Genomic DNA, 21,311 nt, shown 5'->3' with positions numbered 1-21,311 from the left:
GACATGTGTTAGAGATAGACAGCTGGGCCTGCGGTTGTGCCCTCAAACCCGCCGCTAGGCTCCCAGGATTCTCTGGGACCCCAGTCTGGGTCCCCCCCACCCCCTCAAGCAACTGGTTGTAGATGGCAGGGGACCAAGAGTCAGTCCTGACTAGCAATTTCTTTAAAATTTTTATTTAATGTTTTATTTATTTTTGAGAGAGAGAGAGAGACAGCGTGAGCAGGAGACGGGCAGAGAGAAAGGGAGACACAGAATCTGAAGCCGGCTCCTGGCTCTGAGCTGTCAGCACAGAGCGCAACGCGGGGCTCAAACCCATGAACTGTGAGATCACAATCTGAGCCGAAGTCAGATGCTTAACCGACTGAGCCACCCAGGCGCCCCATGACTCCGTGACCAGCAATTTCAAGGCTTAGGTGATGGGAAAGGTTGTAGCATAGGGTTAAGCCACTCATCGCTCCCACTCATCGCTCCCAACCACAAAAATCATAACCAAAGCACTGAACATTGTACTCTCGTTCAGCAGTTTCACAGAATATGCGGAAGCTGTAAAATTGTAACACCTGTAACACCTCTCATAACCTGCCTTGAGCCGATGTAAGAATTCATTGGACTCTAAACTGCCCCCCCTGCTGCCTTGTATGTGTGGAAAGATTGCCTGGAGTAACTCATTGCTACTGTTCCTAACCAGGGATGTATTTCAGAGTATGTTTCATGCCTCTCATTAAGTCTCAAGGACTGGAATCTATATGCATGTTCTTTCAAAAATCGTCAGTAGTCATCCATTTAAGGCAATTTTCTGGGTAGAAAAAATTTTTTGAAGCCCTTTTGGGTTTCTTATTGAAATGTAGACTAGCCATGAAATTACAGGTTTCACTGCCTCGTCAAAGAGTTTATTATGGTTGAAGCATATGTGTGACTGTTATTGGTATTTTTATAACTTTTTGTATTTATAAAAATAGCACTTGCTCACAGTAGAAAATTTAGAAAAGAACTATGAAGAAGAAAATCAGCATAGTTCATCTATCTAGAGAGAACAGCTATTAACTTTAGCTATGTTTTCCATTACTTTCATGTGTACATAGAATTAGCCAAGTTTTTAGGTCCTACTTATTCCTTAGTGTTAGACTATGATTATTTTCTTTCATTTAAAAATATTATTTGAGGGGCGACTTGGCGGCTCATTCGTTAGGCATCCAGCTTCCACTCGGGTCATGATCTCACCGTTCATGAGTTCAGGCTTCAGATCCTCTGACTCCCTCTCTCTCTGCCCCTCCCCCACTAATGTTCATGCTCGCTCTCGCGCTCTCTCTCTCTCTCTCTCAAAATAAATAAACTTTAAAAATGCTATTTGAAAACATGATTTTCATATGCTCGCACACGATTACACCATAATTTATTGAATCACTTCCCTATTGGGCTGAAAGGTTGCTTTTGATTTCTTTTTATATATGATGCTGTAATGAATATCTTCTGCACATCAACATTTGCTTACATGTCTGGTTATTTCTTTGGGATTAATCCTTAGAAATAAGTTGAATCAAAAGCATCCACTCTTTGTACCGGGCACCTGCTGCCATGTTTTCTTTCCAGAAACCTTGAAATAAATTCTTTCCAGTAGTAGAAAGAATATTGAGATGTCCGCCTCTTCAGAAAGTGTTACCTTTTTTTTTTTTTTTTTGCATCTTTGACAATTTGTTAGACCAAAATCTTCAGTGTTAACAATATTGCTAAATTCCCAAGTTTTACTCTCTCACGCTTTCTAGGTAATATTTTTCCTTGTTTTGTGCTGCTGCTTGATTACAGATATCAATAATTTATGAAACACTGGCTATAATAGTGGCAGGGGAAAAGAATGAGGAAAATCCTCAACAAATAGGTTTTCCAGTGAGACTTCCTCTGGGTCAGCTAAGTCTTTGTCAGATACCTCAGGGAGTCCAAACAAATTTGGTGAGGTAGTGTGCTCTTCGAGCCCTCTGCTCTTGGCTCTCAGGGAGAATAGACACAACCATTTCACAGGTAGGGTATTGAGCAAACTCATGGTACAGGAAAGAATTCTTGCTTCCTTCAGGCTATAGTTCGCTGTTCCCTTAGGAGGGAAAAATGGTAGAAAAATGAAGACCTTTCTCATTATTCCTCTGCTAGCCAAGTGTCTTGGAAGGACACTTTGACCGCGGGGGGACGAGACAGTGTCATTCTGCAGCCGGAACGTAATCCATCTTGCATGCTCTGTCACTCTGCCCCTTCTCCTCCTCGCTGCCCCGCCTCCTTTAAAATATACGGACCTCAGCAAAGACTGTTTCGTCTGACAAGAATAAGTGAATAATCTGTGCAAAAGGATTAGCCTTTCTGCATTCCTGCTTGTCATAGAACATTCCGGTCTGCCAGATGGAGAGGGCCAGGCATCGCTCCGTGAATGTTGCCTCAGACTAACTCTCCTCGCTCATGGTGGCTCGGACGGTTGAGCAGTAAGCAAACCGAGGTCTTATTTTCATCTCTCCCTGAGAAACAGGCTTGTCCACCCTGTTGTTGCTTAATGGTGATGAAGGTGGAATGGGACCCATCTCTGAATTCTTGTTCCCTAGAGAAAAGTGGAAAAGAGGCCCAAGGGGAGGGGAAACAATTTTCAGCACTGGGCTCCACGCTGGAAGCAAACGGGGCAATTTCAATGTTCTTTGCTCAGTTGTTTTGAAAATCAGGATGGGCTTTTTCGACTATGGTTTTTTAGTGACTTCTCATGAGAGAGCAGGTGCTTGTGAGGTTTTTTTGTTGAGCATCTCGGCATTTGTTGGACTCCTAAAGATTTTATTCCAGTTGACAGGATCTGTCTTGTAGCCATTGACTTCAATGCAGTTTCTGGTGTCCGTTATGTGCAAGACACGGTGATCACGCCTTTCTGTTTTTTCCCCTCAAAAATCATCTGTGCACTTAGGAGGGGTCTTCCTGTGAGTGAGCGGCCCGAATCTCCCAGGTCATTTTCGCTTCTGAAATTTACATTGGAAAATACAGAGGATCAGAAGAGCCTCCGGGATGCGTTTTGTGGTTTGCCTAATCTAGACATAGACATGTGGAGGCCAATTCTAACTTCCAATCTTCTCATGGGAATAACGTTAAATCATTAGGATTCTGGGGACAGACCATAGCATTTGATATGCCCTTGCAGACCTAAGTACAAGTGCATCATCACAGGCAGGAAGCAAGAGAGTCAGGGCCTCTTGTGTGATGGCCTGAAACTTCAGGAGCTGTGTAAAGGACGTTGGTTATAAAGCCAAGGCCCTAGGGCAGTGCCTTGGAACTCGTGGGCTTCTCCAAATGGTAGAGCTGCCTTGTCTGCGGGTGCCTCCCACTCCTCGGCGGGTGATGTCACTGTCCCAGTAAGAGATTATAGCCCCGGTACTGTCCTGTAGCCTGAGACCACACATAGTCAAGCAGGGACGTTAAGTTGGAAGTCGGCATGCGCTCCTTCCTTACCTGACCACCTCATCACACTGGCAGCCCAGTGTTTGGAGCACACCTTCGGGCTGCTCCCAGTCCTTTGTTTTCGATCCTGACTGCCTCCTGGGTTTGGACCTTTCTCAGTCTTTGCTGCAGAAGTCTTCCAGCTGATCTGTCCATCCGCTGTTTGATCTCCTTGTGATGAGTCTGATCGAGAATCCTCCCTTTGAACAACTCCATGGTAGTAGTGATGTCATGGCAGAGACAGCTGAGGTTTATTGAATGCTTACTCTGTGTCGGGCACTCTTGGTGTTTCCCTCTTCCTGACAGCCTCCTCAGAATAAAAGGAAGTACTGCTGTTATCCCCATTACATAAATGGTGAAACTGAGGCACAAAGAGGCTATATAAGCTTTCAGCAGTCCTACAGCTACAGATAAAGGGAGCCAGGATTGACCCCCGGTGGCTGTGGCCAGCTCTTCAGTTGCATCCAAGGCCCCTTGTGGTTTGATCCATGGTGCGCCTTCCAGCTGCCTCTCTCTCCAAGCCCTGGAGGCTGCAGCTGTGCCGGATGCCCTGGCTGCAGCCGGCCCCGGGACCTTTGCTTCTGCTCTTCCCTTTGGAGAAATCTTACCTTGCTCTTGTCCCTCCCTTCTTGGCCCCAGGTGCCCCTCTGGGAGGGGTGACCAGATTGGCCAATGCATGGAAATCATGGGGGACATTTGACAAATGCAGAATCCCAGGTCTCCGCCCTGGAGAGGCTTGGCATGGGGACAGGCACCCGATGACGGGTAACCCTGGTGAGCAGAAGGTCAGGAACCACTGCTGTGGAGTGTTGTATTCCTGGGTGCTTGATACTCCCTGTCGAGTCATTGCTTCACTTCTCTGTGCCCAGTTCAGATAGGGCAGGGACTGTGTCTTTCATTAACATGGCTTATCTCCTTGCCTGGTCACTCAGTAAAATAGGATGTATCAGATCCTATCTGCTAGGAGCAGACAGGATTGAACAAAACATGATTAAAATAACAAAGGTCATTAATGGGCATTTATGAATGGCCCTCGGCTGCGGCAAGGACGTGGTGCCTAAGCCACTTGACTGTGCAAAGAAGGCAAAAGTTTTGTGAAATAGAGCATCTCCCCTAATCCCCAAGTCTTGAGCTTCTCAGCGAGTAATGTCCATGCTGGCCCTGAGTTGTCTTAAATCCCAGCCACCAGAACAGTAACTAGTTGCCAGGAGTGAATTGTGAGCTTTGCTGTAAATATGATGAGCAGTCTGATCGTCTCCGTCCAGATGCCCGTGGGGCTACATGCAGTAGTTCAATGAGGGGGGATAGGACCTGGTGTGCCATGGCTGGCCAGTCCCCAGTTTGCACTAGGAGGTAATCAGTGGCAAATCAAATCAGCAATCACAGCAGAATGGGGGGGGGGTCAGAAGGAGCAACAGAGAACCTCAAAAGTCCCCCAAGAGAGGAAAGCACAGATTCAGGATTACAGCGACTGTCATTGGTAAAGCACTTGTACTGTGTGTCTGGTGCTGAGTGGGTACTAATACTACTATGTGATTTTATCTGATCCTCACACCAACCCTCTGAGTTAAAAACTGTTCCCATTTCATTCATGAACAGTCTGAAGTTAAGAGAGGTGAAGTGACTGTCTGAAGGTCACTCAGTTGATGAAGCTGAGATTTGAGATACTAGTGGAAATGGTCAAGGGCATCAGATGGAGGAGAAACACCATCAGTGGGGGGAGGGATGGTCTTCTTGCCTGTTTCCTTCCATGCCCTACCTTTTCTGTCTCGTGGTTTTGTTTTTTTTAAGTTTGTTTATTTTGAAACAGAGCATGAGTGGGGTAGGGGTAGAGGGAGAGAGAGAATCCCCAGCAGGCTCTGTGCTGTCAGCACAGAGCCCGACATGGGGCTCGAACGCATGAACCTCGAGATCATGACCTGAGCTGAAATCAATAGTTGGATGCTCAACCGACTAAGCCACCCAGGCACTCCTGTTTGTTCTTCTAAAAGTAGAATTAATGGTTACCTACAACAGCAGAATCTTCCACCAGCAAACATATAAGTAGTAGCATGAAAACCAGAACTCTCTGTGCCTAAATCTATATACCCTGTATCTAAACCCCATAATGGAAGGTTCTGATGAGCTGTTTTGGTGTCTTTCCTAAACTTCCAGGTGGTCAGGGAGTGGAGAAGGAAGTCTTAACTAAGCCTTGACCTCAAGACTCAATTAGCCTTTTGTAGCAAAGGTATGGAATATATTGAGGTAGAACTTTAGAGGGCAGAGAATCTTCCAGAACTGCTGTCTTTATTGAAGGGCTTTGTGGAGTCAGGTATGGAAAAGACTCTGGAAACAGAATTCTTCCTCTCACCACTCACGCAGAACGTCACGTTCAGAAACGAAGGCCATCCAGGGACAGCAGACTCACCACTAGCCTCTTCTCAGATGCTTGGAAGCTGTTTCAACCCCAGACGGCCTTCATTCCCTTGCCTGAGACTCACATGCGCAAACAGACTCCTACACATGCCTCTTGGGTTGTGCTTGTTGCTTATGTAATATGTTTTTGATACCTAGCAGGTAGATTGGTTAGAAGCTGGGAACATGTTCCGGAAGATTTCAGCCCGGTGTTGATCAAGAGTGATTTCTTGTGCTCAAAACTATAGGCTTCACCTTTTATGCTCTGACTGAGAAAACCTCTTAGTAGAGATTAGGGCTTCAGTCCCTATTCCTCCTGTATCTTGACACAGTCAAACTGCGTTTACTTAGGTTGGGCTAGGCTGTAGTTGTACTGAGCGGTGAGAAGTAAGTTTGAATTGTTCTGTGATTCAGAGTATTCTAACTAAAAGGGATTATGCAGTCCAATAGTTTAAGACTTTTTCTAAAAAAAAATCACAGGACCCTATCCAAAAAAAAAAAAATCTAACTTGGAAGCCCAATACAGAAAACAATTTACAGTGGAAATGGTAGCCTGTAGTTATCCCGAGAGGGTTATGCAAAAACTAAGGCTCTGTTGATAGAGTCTGCAGTTTGAAAGCCCCTGATTTAGTCTAACCCCTTTATTTTGGAGATAACGAAAATTGAGGTTCAGCGTGTTACATTGACTTGTCCAAGGCACCCAGCTGGTTATTTGGGGTGTTGAGAAGCGGATAAGATCTCAGCGTGTGGCCTTCCCAAGAGATAGACACTTAACCCCAGGCATCTCGATCTTTCACCAGACGCTGCAACAGGAGAGAGAAAAATTAGGCCGTCATAGCAGTCACAGCACAAAATGTTTTCCCACTTGGCAGGATTTTAGGGACTCCTGCCCCCAGACGTTCCTCTCGGCCAGCTCTGTTGGTGGTCAGCGGTAGCAGATTGCAGCACGTATGCGGAGAGATGGATTCTAGAGCAAGCAGCTTGCATCCCTTCCCAGTCTCCCCTGCTTACCCTTTAGCCTCAGGCCGGCTTGATTTCTCTGTCTCGTTTTCTTACCTGGAAAATGTGCCAACTTAACGAGCTTGCACCAAAGATCCAATGAGATCCCGTGCGCATCTCACGGGTGACAGCACAGATTGAGTACTTGATGGTGAATCACTGGGCTTGTGGTAGTGGTGACGGTGATGGTGGCATTGGTGCCAGTTGTGCTCATAGTTGAGGTAGCATCAGTTATTGTTCACGCTGCTCTAGCACCTTCCTGCTCATTTGCTGTGCATGCCCTGTTCCATCCGTATCTGAGCTTTGTGCACTAGTGGCATTCACCTTGCTGACATGGGAAAGTGCCATCATCCTCACTCAGCCAGGGCCGTTCATAAACGCGCATTAATGACCTTTGTTGTTTTAATCCTGTTTTGTTGTTCGCTCCTGTCTGTTCCTAGCAGAGTCTTTGGAAGGTGGTTGGTGCTCAGGAAATATATGTTGATGCGAGTGGTACCGCTGTACATCAGAAAGGCAGGAGGAACCCGGGACCAATCTGAGTGATGGGCCTCCCACCGCCCTTGAACTTAGCTCTTCCTGTGCCCTATGCTCCCTCCCCTTAAACTTACATCTCCTTTTCCCAGTTCCCACACTTCAGGCTCTCCCTTCACGCTGCATTCTCTTCCGGGGAGTTTCCTGGTTGATCTTTCACGTGGCCACCCTAGGACCTCCCTCTACCTGGATGAGTCCTCACGACACGCAGAGATGCATCTTGCAGTCACAGCTGGGAGACCTTGTCCCACTCAGAGACCCCACTCCCAGTTCCCAACTGCATGTGTCACTTCGACCTATTCCAGGGATTCAAACCGAAGCAAATAAGTGATTGGTAGAAGAGCGTGCATGTTATTAGAGTGAATTCTTAAGTCTTTTTTGCAGTTAGGTGACAGGCAGCAGTCATGATAGCCAAGGCCATGAAAACTAGAGATGGCCGTCAGCAGTTTGTGGTGTTGTCTATGGTCTGAGAGAGAGAGAGAGAAAGAGAGTGAGTGTGTGTGTGTGTGTGTGTGTGTGCGCGCACACAGGCACGCACACATTCATCTTCGGGGCCGACTCAGAGTCTGTTTTTGAGATAACAGAGATAACAGACCTTGAGCTTTTTTTAGCAATAGCGTGGTGGCTGGAAATAGAAAATTAGCCTCTATATAGAGCTAAAAAAAAAAAAAAAAAAAAGTCTCTTCTAATGCTACCTAGAGCAGTGGTTTCAGCGTGTGGTTCCTAGATTAAGGGCATCTACATCACCAGGACTTTAGTGGAAATACAAATTCTAGGGTCCCACTTCAGACTAACTAGATCTTTGGGAATCATGGGGATCAGCAATCCATGTTTCAGCTACCCCCTCCCCCAAGCAGTTCTGTTCAGCTAAAGTCTGAAAGCCTCTGATTTGATTCATCACCAGACCACGGTTCTAATTAGGAAGGTGCTCTTGAGGTCTTTAGGCCTAGATTGGGTTCTGCCTCTCCATTCGTCTTAATCGTAAAGCTGACGGTGTCCAGGGAAGGAGAAATAGGTACATTGGGTTTGATGTTCTTTAATTGAATAAATCTATAATTTATGGATAAGAGGTAAAAGATGACTAATACTTTCTAAACCAGAATGTTAAAAATATTTACTGATAATAGAATATAATCAAGCAGGTTCTGTTGCTGGTTTTTATTTATTTCTTGAGTATTTTTTTTTTTTTTTTGTGCAAGAGATGCGTTGTAGCTTCCGTTAAGATGCATTTTATGGGTAATAGATACTGTATATACCAACAATGTTTTTCACTGACTTTTGATTTCCTTTTCGGGTATTGAGTCCTGTTGTTACCAAACTTAATTATATCATACCTTTCCCTTTCTTTAAATAAAAATGAATCTAAAGTATTTTATGATACTCTGGGAATCTTTGGAAATATCCTAAAAGTTGCAAAGGAAGGGTTAATAGTCATGGAATAGCCACTAAAGGATTATTTTCAAATTGGATAGAAATAAATCATGTTCTACATACTTAAATGAATGGAAATTTGGGGGTTGAATCCATGAGAGCCAGATCTATGATTTTCAGGATCTCCAGTGTGGAACAGAAGAACTTGGATTTATAGATTTGAGCTATCCCAGTGTTAGTAAGACTTTGAGAACATGTGAGTGGACTTAGACTCTTAGGAGAAATTCTACAGTAAGTTAAGTCCTTTGAATTTACTTCTCGCTAAAGGAGCTCAGTTCATCTAGACTTTACTGAAATCGACAACATTGGGCACATCTCTTTTGATGTCCTGGACTCTTCTTTTGGTTTTGAGTTTTTGTTTCAATCTGTAAAATGATAGGTGTTGGCTCAGATGATCAATACCTGTTGTACCTTCATTAAAGGAACAATAATTTTTGCCTATACAGTGGATGTCAGAATATAAATAAGATGCAAACTGAATTTTTTGGCTAGGTTTTGCTAGTCAGAAAATTTTGCGTGCCATTTTAATCATCTTTCTCGTAATCTTCTCAGAATGGGTTTAGGAAAAGAAATATGGCAGGTTAGTTCACTTGAATTAATGGGAAAGATGAAAAGTTACCATATGTTTCATGTGTTTCGTGGTACTTTTGCCTTTAAATAAGCATCATTCATTGACTCTTGTTGATAAAAAACCTTTTCTTGTGAATTTCCTTAGTAGGCATGTTGAAAATGTGACTGCTTAGTTTGTAGAATTTACATAAGCTGATGTAAATTACTGATATTTGCATTTTCATTTAGGTTTTGTCCAGTTTCTTTTTGTATTTTTTTTTAAATGAAAGGTTTTATGCCTCTAAATCCTGAAATATTTTCTTACAGTGATCCGTACGTGAAACTTTCATTGTACGTAGCGGATGAGAACAGAGAACTCGCTTTGGTACAGACAAAAACAATTAAAAAGGTAGGTGCCCATCCTTAATTAAACTTCATGTAAATCATAATTTAATCCAATTACATTAAGTACTTTGGCTGTGTAGAAGCTGATACTTTTAAGTTTGGCAATATTTTTATTTTAAGCATCTCCCAGTATTCAGTCTATAAATTTAACACAGACCAAGCTTTTCTGCATTAACTTAAGATACCCGTTCTGGCTTTTAGTTAAATGGCTTGAAAAACAACATTCTTACAAATAAGTATTATTTCAAGTAGCAACCTCCCGCCCCCCCCCCCCCCCCCCCAAAGAATACAGCAAAGCAAGGATTTGTTCTGGTTGCCTTGTTGTTCATGAAGACGTTTAAAATAACTTAAAATACATTGAATGGAACGGAGTGGCCTGCGAAATTGGTAGGCACAAAAGGAATTGTTTAACTTAAAACCAATATTACCAAAGGAAGCAGAAGATTTGCTTAGTCCCATGAAGACATTAACAAATTATACATTTATATGTATCTGTTTTCTAAATCTTACATGATTTTATTAAAGATGTGCCCATAATTATATTTTAATTCATCTACATGTTTCCGTGTGTGTGTGTGTGTGTGTGTGTGTGTGTGTGCATTTGTGTGTGTAAATATAAGCTTTTACTCCATATTTGGGGCATTTATTGAAGGTGTAGGATTTTTTTTTTAATCAAAGGTACTGTTTTCATCTTTGCCTCAGTATGTATCCATTACTGCTGTTTTCCCTATCACCTCTGTGGGCTAGAGAGTAATACTTTGTGTGACCAGCATTTCCTGGAGAACACGGTGGCTTTAAAAAAAAAAAAAATGCTAACTCTCCCGCTATTGTGCGGACACCAGAGCTCCTTGCCGGGGTCACTCTGCAGGAGGCACAGCCTACCGTTGAGCGCCCTCCACCTGGCCGTGTGACCGGCCTTGAAAATCTGTTCTGCAAACAGGAGCCGGTGCTTGGATTCGTGGGGCGGACTCCCGCGGAGCGCGGAGCCCATTGTTCCCCGGACTCCGGCGCTGTCCCTGCGGCAGCGCGGCGAGAGCGGGGCCTCGCGGTGCCCGGCCGCGGAGGGAGCGGGGAGCCACAGCCCCCCGAGGGGGGACCCGGGGACACCGAGATGGCTTTTCCTGCCGGGGCCGGGCCGCCGCCTCCCTCCTGGTCCCCGTAGCGGCTGCAGCGCCGCCGCCGGGGCCGCCGTGCCTCGCTCGCTCGCAGCCTCCGGGTTAGTATTTCTGCGCTGGGCGCGCGCGCCCGGGCTCCGGCACCGGTGGCCGCCTGGCCCCTCGCGCGCCCTCCCCTCACCGGGCCTCTGCCTGCGGCCGCGGGCACGTGCGTGCCGCCCGCAGCCGGGGCCGCAGCAGCCGTCGGCTGGCCGGGTCCCGCCCCTGCCTCCCCGGCCGCCTGGCCGGCCCCCTCCCTTCTTCTCCGCTCGCCGCCACTCCTTAGCGGCCCCGGCTGCGTTCATCGCCAAGAGTATGAAGCCCGTCATCTCGGATCCGGATCGGATTCCCTCCTGAGTTGTGGGTGGGCAAAGTGCTGAGGTTTTGGTTTTGGTTTTTGTCTTTGTTTTTAAACGCCACTTCGGTGTTGTGTGAATTCTGTGTGTTTGTTGTTTTTTACGGTGCATTTCATTGGTGTTCTGTCTCTGCTCCTTCGTGTTGTAGTGTGTGAAAGGAAATAGATGGATAAAGGCAAATCTTGTTGAGACTAAAAATGCACCGAGGCTTCGGCCGAGGTGTCGATTTTTCATTCTCAGGTTTTAGATCTAATTTTTGAGAGATGTACTTCTGAGTGTTATGCATGTCCAGATGCAGAAACACGTATGTGTGGATTCATTCACAGTGTGTTTCATCTTCATTTCAAAGGATGCTTGCAGTCCCTCTTTTGTCCATACTGAGGACAAAAGTATCCTATCTGTGTCCTTGTGAGATAAATATTTAAATCAACGGGTATGGAGATGGATGGACAGAGCAATGGATAGAGAAGGATTGAAGAATAGAGGGGTGAAGATTTTTTTTTTATTTTTTTATTTTTTATTTTTTTTTTAAATTTTTTTTTTAATGTTTTATTTATTTCTAGGAGAGAGAGAGAGACAGCGTGAGCAGGGGAGGGTCAGAGAGAGAGGGAGTCACAGACTGAAACAGGCTCCAGGCTCTGAGCTGGCAGTCAGCACAGAGCCCGACGCGGGGCTCGAACCCACGAACCGCGAGATCATGACCTAAGCGAAAGTCGGACGCTTAACCGACTAAGCCACCCAGGCGCCCCAAGATTTTTTTTTTAATGCTAGTTATTTGACGGGTGGAGATGGGAAAAGTCACTTTTGGTTCATAACTGGTAGGGTTTCATTCATGTACTATAGTCTGATAACCAATATTGCCCTTTATGTAATATTCCTCGGATTGCAGGATTTACATAAAGAGTGAATACTTTCACCCGTCTGCCACCTGCTTCCTTGCTTTCCAGAACAGATTTGAGGTAGGTTGAGGGAAGTAAACAAAGTTCATTTCCTTCTTGATGAAATGATATCAATGTGAATTTCTTGAAGGATATGCTTATATTTTCATGATGATGGCTCTCTGTAGGCCCCTGACAGAAGGCATTCCTTCTGATGGATAGCATGCAATTTGTGGTTTCTTTATCTGTGAATCATCTGTTGCATAAATACATCCCTTCCCATCTAGTTTGGCATATAGAATAGTCTCAAATAACTGACTGCCTTCTTTTTATTACCATTTTGAAGATCTCTTAGCTATTATTTTTAATCACGAAACACATTCAAGCAAATATATGGACTGCCTTGTACTAGTAACTTTCATGTTTCAAAGACTGTAAAAGATATTACAAGATAATTTCTTTTCCAGACGCTGAACCCAAAGTGGAATGAAGAATTTTATTTTAGAGTAAGTTTTTCATTTCTCTTGTAATAATAATTGTTATTAGTGACTAGACTGATACCTTATCATAGTAGGTCCAAGTTGAGTGGAACCTGTTAAATGTTTATGGGAAATTCCTTTTGAGACCCCACCTGGTAGCCACCTCGTGTGGCCTAAATTTTCAAAGAAAATTTTTCCTGGGGTAGTAAAATCTGAACTTGTTTCATTTGGAGATGGTTTAGAGAAGTAAAAAGAAAGTTACGTAAGTATCATATTTTAGCTTTTCTACTCAAACTTTTCTTTAAAAATGAGGTAGAATGTAATGAAAACAATGGCTTGATCATGTTTATGAGACACAGATTATGAATGATTTTAGAGATAAAGCAGTAGAGGCAACATGATTAAAAAGAATCCTAAAAATTATCAGTCCTGTTTCAGTTAGGAAGGGAAGGTTTTAGAATTCAAATATGTGGTGTGCATGTATGAGTGTAGAATAAAGTGCTTTTGGAATCTATAAATATCACTATATTCGGTTAAATTTCCTCAACCTTGTATATTTAACACCTAGAAGAGCTATATGTAGAAATGACTGAATTCTGTGAACTATCGGAGGTTACTAATCAAGGAGTTTTTTGTGGTGGTAGTTCTGTATTTTTTGTACTAAAAAAATTGGAAATCCTAAACTGCTCAGCAATTGAATGGAAAGAAAGAGGTTTCTCCTCTCTCTCTCTCTCCAAAATAAATATATTTTGTCTGTGTAGCTGTGATATTAAAGTCTCCATTACCTCCACAAATCCTCCTGAGATCTACGGATTGGTTTAGATTCCCAAAGAACAATATTACTATTAGACCCATTTCAGTCGCTCCTCACTTTTCCCTTTCTATCACAGTAGTATTTTATGTGCTCCAAACTTAGGTTACGGATATGACATCTGTTTTCTATTGTGTTCTAAGCTGAAATATGGCATCGATATTTTAATACACAGTAGATCTTACATGTAGCCTCTACCAGATGCATCTTAAATTACTTTGTGAAGGACTGAAAAGCTGATGGAGCCAGAGACATATTATTGACCCTTAGTTAAGTCTCAAATACAGCTTTCCACTTGGAAAACTCCAAATTACTTCATCCTTTTAGTTTAATGCCTGGGTCACATTTATGTAAATTTCAGTGCATCCAAGATTTTGTCAACTTATCTTGGCTATAGATGTTTGTAAATTCTGCTTTTCTTGGCTTTGGAAAAAAAAAAAGGGTGGGGAGCTTTGTTTTATTCATTACACAAATCTCTGTGGAGCGCCTACTGTCTGCTGCTCCTGCGACAGCCTGTGGGTGCACTGGTCAGCACAACCTTTGCAGAGCTTCTAGACAGGTCCTAACCCCCCTGTCCGTCTGCATGCCCTATCACTAAGCTGAGGGCAGGCCACAGGGCCAGAAGCCCACGATGCACTCCATGCTGTGTTGTTAAACTTTATTTCGTCCCACTTCCTATGTGAAGCGGCCCAGACTTTGTCCCAGTAGACCCGAATCCCATCTCTGTTTGTACCACTCACAGCCTTTGAGAGCCTGGAACTCCTCCTGAAGACTGGCATTCCCAGTGGGTTCCTTACGTCTCATGTAGGAGAGAGAGAGGTCCTTACTCGATCAATGGTTTTTCAGGATTCACATGCCATTATGTAAATAATTATTGAGTGCTAAAGCCATATCTCACATGTGGTTGGTAATTAATAAATGGTCATTGAGCCAGAATGATGATTCCTGCCATTTTCGTGAGGTTTCGGTAAATAGAAAGAAGAAAAAAAAAAGAAAACCCAGGAGCTCACGCATCGACTCCATGGTTGCTGGAAGTGGGGACATCTTTTAATTCTGTTTGCTCTGTAATTTCAAAGCGTGGGCTCTGGAGGCCAGTAGGTTGGCCCTGGTTGGGGTTCGTAGTTGCTGGCGCACTAGCTATGGGCTCATGGGCAAGTTACTCTAGCTCCTTATTTGCAAAATTGGGGGGACAGCGCTACATCAAAAGTTGCGGTCAGGATTAAATGAGATCAAGTGTTTTTAATATTTAATAAGGAGCCCGTGCCTTAAAAAAAAAAAAAATAAGCATGCAGTGGTAAATAGCTCATTCTGCTATTTTCTTCATTTTTGTCTTTGCTATTATCATTATCATCATGGGCCTACGAGATTTCCTCAGGCCTAGACCTTTGTGAAGATGTCCCCTTGGTCTCCGTTTCTTTGTAGAGGAGATTCAGAAGCTCCCTCAAACCATTTAAAATTTTCTTTGCAGCCGAAACCATTTTCTTCCAGTACACCTAAATATCAGGCATAGAATAATACAGACATCAACAATAGAAAATGTGACTTCATAGATACAGGATTTACTAAAGGGTAGGTTAATTATCTAAATTACACAAATGACCTGGGTGCATTAGAAAGCATTTTATCCTGTCTTATTTTTTCCTTTGAACCATTCCTGCCCATTTTTGAAAATAATATTTCTGTCCCCTTTATAGGTAAACCCATCTAATCACAGACTCCTGTTTGAAGTATTTGATGAAAACAGATTGGTAAGTTGGTCCCGGCTCTTGATTTTTGCTTCATTTTTTAAAAAAACTGACTTTTAAAGCAGCATATTTTAGAACTCTGGCATCTGTCTTGTACTTCTGGTGGTACGTATTAACCCCCTCCCCCCCCCCGGCCCAAGACTCTCTTTGTCCTGTTACTCTTTGATGATTCTGACAAATATTTTTGTACGGCTAAGACAGAAAATTTATTTGTCTATATGTATGCTTTCATCAGAGCCCGTGTTAGTGAAAATCACACTAGTGATGTGTCAGACACTATGCCTGTGCTGTTACGGTGGGCACACCCAACAGTAAGCACGTCCATAGAGAAGTCCTCGCTCACATAAATAAACCTTTCAGGCACTTTAAATATAAGCCAGACTACAACCCTTTTACTCACTCAGTAGCAAATCTATGGTGATTCTCTTTGGGAAAGCAAAGCTCTAATTAACATTATATCGCAAAAAGTGTATCTATATTTAGCAGGCAAGATGAAGCTGTATTTTAAAAGTGATACCTTCTCAAGGGAAATTCATAGAAAGTCCCTTTAAAGAACCAAAGATACACCTGAAATGTAAAACTCATACAGATATTCTTTATGTAGATTGGTAGGTAAGATATGGACATATTACACATCTGTTCATATAATGTATATGACAGAGATTTCATTTTAAAAATGAAATTTCAAAAGCAAATCTGGCTTAAGCATTTTGGCGGAATCCACTAACTAGAGTGTATTCATCAGGTACCCACAAGCCACATGTTCTATCTTTATGGAGCGTATGTTCGTATCTTTATGAAGATAAACGTAATTACGTTCTGTGTAAGCCTTTAAGGAACTCGCAGAAGCTGTGTTATAAGTCCCTGTAGTCTCATGTCAGTTGTATTCAAATTCACTTTCCACGAAACTTGTGTATATTTCTTCGTTAAAAGGAGTGTTCTTGTTTAAAGAAAAGAAAAAGGAGGCAAACCTTATAAAATAGACACAGAACTGTGGAGAACTAATTAAGGGTCGGTGGAGGGAGGCAGATGGGGGATGGGCATTAAGGAGGGCACTTGGGCTGAGCCCTGGGTGTGGTGTTTTAAGTGATGAATCCCTCAACTCTACTCCTGAAACCAATATTGCACTACATGTTAATTAACCAGAATTTAAGTAAAAACTTGAAACAAACAAGGAGAGTGTTCTTACGAATCTTTCTTGCTCCTGATTTTAGCTGAAACTCCCAAGTTTTTGAGTAGCTTGAACTTAATAGAATGTTTGAGGAGCAGCCTTAAAATACAACTCCTTTAACTCTGCCCTCACACAGGAGACGCGTGAGGTCTAGAGCCTTTACATGATTTAAACACGTCTGCCAATGGTAGCACCGTGGTGGGATTTGCTGTTCTCCTAAGTCCTCAGGAAAATGGTGGTGAATAGCCAGGCCTTTGACCGTTATCATGGAACTTAGGAGTATCCTTAATCTCCTAGGCTTGGTATTTTTCGTCATATTGGAAGCCAACCGATTCTGGCCTACTGTACTGGTGTATTTCCTATTAAAATATATGGTGTCCTGATGGCTTCACCTTGAACTCCGTGTTTCTCACCTTGGGTGAGAAGTAGTAGTGCCAAATGACTACATTGCTCTTGCTGTGTCTGTGAAGTTATTTTCTTACTAAATTGAATGAGAGATTCAGATGAGGGTGCACTTATTAGCATTCCATGTCTTACCCAGCAAATACTGAATCAGGCCACGTTCAGTAGAGTGTCAGTCAGTTCATGGAGACATAGATACGTCCACATACTAATCCTTATTCTCTCATGTATTGAGAACAGCGCTTCTCCAAAGTGAAGAATGGCCTAGAATGGAGGAAAAATCGCCTCTTGCCAGATGTATCGTAGTCCATTATTTTTCTGTTTACTAAGAGAAATTCACTGTAAAAAAATGGAAACTTCCCGTTTCCATTGTCTGAAACAATGACCATGTGGAGATGACCTTGCCGTGGACCCTAAACTATCCTTCCAAACCCCAAAGAGCTTTGAATGCAGAGCTCTGAGAAGTCAGGTATGAATGAATGTAAACTTGATCTGCAAAACTGTGCTTCATCAACACTGCTACCTGGCTTTGCCCCCGGCTGTTTGCGATGTCCGCACCGGCACTGAATGCGGGGGTGGTATTCCTTGCCTCCTTGGCTCTTAATCCAGCTAAGATAAATCCATGACTGTCGCGGTACTTGGCAGTGTCAGCGTTAAACAAACCAGCTTCCATTTCTCTCGTGGAGATCATTTTTGGCATTTCAGACACAAGCCTTTAGAGAACAGGTTTGGATGTATGTAAACACAGGGTTAATTCTCCACACCCTCAATTCCAGAGCTGTTGACAAAGTCATGCTTTGCGGATTTTAAAATAAACTTTTTGTCACTCTTTACAGCTTGGTATTTTTCCCTCCCATTTTCTACTCCCTCCTTAATAAGCTTCTTTGTTAGCTAACCGACGTTTCTGGATTCCGGAAAATAGTAAGTTTTAAAACACAGAATATATCCAAGTTGACTACAAATCCAACGACAGTTTTTTGAACGTGGGCTTTTATTACTTAGGTCCTTTTTGGCCCCTTCACAAAAATGGTGCGATTCCACGTTTGTGATACTGTTGCTGACTTCTCACCGGAAAACCGTCAGCTCCGGGCAGCCTTTCTTTCTGTATGGTATTTAAGTTAACTCACTACAAAAACCACATTCACACCCTTCTTCAATTCTCCTTCCTTTTTTGGTGAAGATGGGGTGGGGGGGCTGTTGACAGTGATTTTCCCCCCTCCCATCTGGCATAGAAGAGAATGTTTTCTCCAGCTGGGCTCCTTGTCTCTGGTACCTCCATGTCTGACAGTCGTATTATGTGTGAGATCGCCCCCCCACCCCAAGCCCTTTGCAATGAAACATATAATAGTAGGCAGACAGCTAACTGACAGTGTTCGGAGCTGTGCCTCCCTCCGCTCAGCTATTTTGTTACTTGTAGATCATGGTCTAATTATTTAGCATAAAGGGACACTGGTCCTGTGGGTGTGTAATCATATTTATAGTACCTTTTATTAGTTTGCATTCCATCGTGGTAATGTGGTGATATCATAAATAACAGAGAAACATAATATCCAATGCTTGTGGAAGGGCTTTCCTGCGGCCAGGGCATCGGGGCATTTTTCCTCGTCGTTATTTGGCTTGCTTGGGGAGGTGGGGAGAGTAACTGTGTGTGCTCATGTGTTCAAGGCCGGTCTCGAGCATTGGGTAGAGTCTGAGCGCCCTGCCTCGTTCGGAAAGAACTGTCCCGTGAATTTGATGCGGTTTAGATTTACAGCAGCATGGCTCGGACTGTGTTTGCTGCCTTAGTCAGCTGTGAGAGCTCCCTGCTGGGGCCACTCCTGTCTGATGGAAAAGCAGCAGCTGGGAAGGTGCTGTTTCAGGCTCTTGCTGTTTTAAAAAAAAAAAAAAAAAAAATGAGAGCAAGAGAGGGGGCAAAACTCCGCTAAGTCCACAAGCTGGCATTGGAGGGGGAGACCGTGGTCATGTGGTTCTGGCCATCCTACCCTCTGTCACAGTGCGGATGAGAGCTTTTTCCTCTTATCCAATCATGCCTGGAATGCCGCTTGCCACTTGGGTTATTTCTGCTATCTGTCGCTCTCGGTGCCGCAGTGCTAACGGTTTGGCAGATGGGACACTTTTTCTTGGAGTTTGTGTCTTCGGTTTTTGACTTCTGGCAGCGCCGGGCTTGCTGTTGCCGCTCGCCCTCTCCCCCCCTGCCCCCCTGGGCACCATGGCCCATCGGCTTCGGTTTCATTTTGGCTCCGGGCGCAGCAACACAGCCCCCGAGTCCGAGATCCTAGACCGGGAGCGGCAGGACGACTTCTTCATGGCATTCCACACGCTGCCGCGGAGGAGCGGCCCGCACGCGTTCGCGCAGCGCGGGGCCGAGGGCGGCGGCGGCCTGCACGAGGCCGTGGGCGCGCTCAAGCGCAGCACGTCCATGTTCGTCGCGCGCCCCACCCGCAGCTCGTCCGTGCACATCTCGCTGCAGCGCAAGGCGGCCGACGGCGCCCCCGACGCGGGCGCGCCCCCCGAGGGCCTGGACGGCGACGCGGGCCCGGCCCCTCGAGCCGGCGGCCCGGAGCCCCCGGCGCCCGACGCGCCCCCCGGGAGCTCGCCTCCGAGGGCGGCGCGGGCTCCGGGCGCGCAGCTCAACGGCACGTGCGGCCGCCAAGCGCCGGGCCCCGCCGCCGGCGACGGCCGCGAGGAGGCCGCCCGGGGGGCCGAGGGCTGCGGCGGCAGCGGGGCGCTGCGGATCCAGCACCGCGCCTCCAGCGCCGACGTGCGCCAGGTGAGGCTGACGCCCTTCGGGGCCGACGGCCAGAGCGGCCCTGCGGCGCCGGAGCCCCGGCGCTGGTCCCTGCAGCACGTCCCGGACGCTTCTGGAAGCTCTGGGAAGCGCTGCTTCGTCTTCCAGTTGCAGCAGCCACAACCGGGCGCTCCGGGGCTGGGCGGGGACTTCAACTTCGGCTTCACCGGCACGAAGGGGGACCGGCTGGTGAGGTACCCCCGCATCCGGCTGGAGAGGAGCACCTCGTACCCCACGCAGCCCCGAGCAGAGCGCGGGAGCCCCACGGAAGAGCGGGTCCACCCGGGGCGCCCGGAGACGCCGCCCCGGGGCCGCAGGGGGGCTCCCGAAATCCACAGGACGGACTCGGCGGAACGGACGCCACAGGGGCAGGGCTGCACGTTTAAGATCAGGCAGGATCAAAATGCGGGGCAACAGCACTTCAGAATTCTTGTGACTCGGGGGCCGGAAGAGGCCCCCCAGAATCCCGAGGAGAATAACGCCAGCAACCCGGGCTCCACGGGAGCTGGCGCCCCGGTAAGTTGGCGTGCGTGTCCGTGTGACCGCAGGTCTGCAGGGGCTGAGTCAAGCCAGCAGGCTTCTTCGGCAGCCTAATTAAAACAGACTTCATCCTCTTCCTTTCTGGGAGTTTCCCTCCTTCGGGCCAATGTAACAATGTCTGGCCGGAGCTCTGAGATGATTTGTAGCCCAGTATTTGGTAGAGGCCCATAAAACTAGTTAGCGTTCGAAGAAGATACCATTTCTTTGGATCCTAAAAGTCAAATAACCGTTTTTGAAGATCCAGACAATCCTTGCACCCTCCCCATCCCCTTTCCATCTTCTGAATAGAAGAATTTTAAAAATTTATTTCTTTAACCAGCCGGTGACCCAACGTGTTGACGTTGGAAATGCATTTGAAAGCCACTTGCACACGTAGCCTGTGATAACAGTGTTATTTAAAAACGACCAGGTCTCATAAAGGTGAGAGAATATTGCACAACTTGAGTCTCTTAACTAAGTGCGTGTAAAGCTTGGTCACTTCTTCCTAATGGCCTTTTTGCTGTGAAGGCTTGGGCTTAGTTATATCATTTATTGGCTTTGGGTTTTTGTCCCATTAAGGAGTACTGAGCAAGAGTAGTCACATTTGTGGGACAGCAAGAAATGTGTTTTTGAGGCAGATGGGCTTCTGGGCCGGGGCTAGGCCAAACGGTGTGGGGACTTGTTAGTGGTTACATTGTGGTGGCCTTGCAACTTAACACGGGCCACTTGAGCGTCTGAGCCAGACGCTGTGCATAGAAGAGTAAGTGCCCCGTCTCCAGCTGTGGGAACAGAGGCCCTCAAACAGATTTGGGCCTTTATTTCTCTTGTGTACTTGCTGTCTCCCTTTCCATGAAATGGAGTACAGGACAGCTGCTAACTTCACCAGGCGAATGATGAGTCTGCAGCTTTCATGGTTCAGAGTGGGATGAAAAGTGTCTCATTAGTTACCTTTCTCTCACTAGTAACCACCGCCCACTGAGTGCTCTATTTAAATGTTGCTTATATGTTGAATTGGATTCCTCCTCCCTACCCCCCCCCCAGATTTATGTGATGACTGGTTTGAGGATATGGTCCTGAAACATTTAGAGAACTTTCTGTTTGCGTTTTAGCTGTGCACTGTGACTTTTCAAAGTGGATGACTATTACGGTGGCATTGTATTATCTTTTCTTGCTGTGTGTTCAGAATGTTTCTGGCTGTTGAGGCAAACTTTATCACTGTGCTCCATCACTGGTTTTCACCGTT

General features: G+C 45.3%; 1 protein-coding gene across 4 annotated transcripts in view; it reads left to right on the top strand.

The window, feature by feature from the left end:
- The window catches only part of NEDD4L (NEDD4 like E3 ubiquitin protein ligase), a 338,691-nt gene that overhangs the window by 175,853 nt on the left and 141,527 nt on the right, over positions 1-21,311 (top strand). For 3 of the 4 annotated variants that reach the window (XM_039230505.1, XM_039230503.1, XM_039230507.1), the window contains exons 3-5: positions 9,688-9,769; positions 12,621-12,659; positions 15,138-15,191. In XM_039230505.1, coding sequence (XP_039086436.1) covers positions 9,688-9,769; positions 12,621-12,659; positions 15,138-15,191 — 175 coding nt within the window. The remainder of the gene's footprint in view (positions 1-9,687; positions 9,770-12,620; positions 12,660-15,137; positions 15,192-21,311) is intronic. The other variant, XM_039230506.1, reaches the window with a different exon arrangement.

This window comes from Hyaena hyaena, unplaced genomic scaffold, assembly GCF_003009895.1.
Source record: "Hyaena hyaena isolate Hyena2069 unplaced genomic scaffold, ASM300989v1 scaffold_47, whole genome shotgun sequence".
Classification (NCBI taxonomy): Eukaryota; Metazoa; Chordata; class Mammalia; order Carnivora; family Hyaenidae; genus Hyaena; species Hyaena hyaena.
Note: the sequence above shows the minus strand (reverse complement) of the source record. Positions and strands in the feature narration are given on the sequence as shown.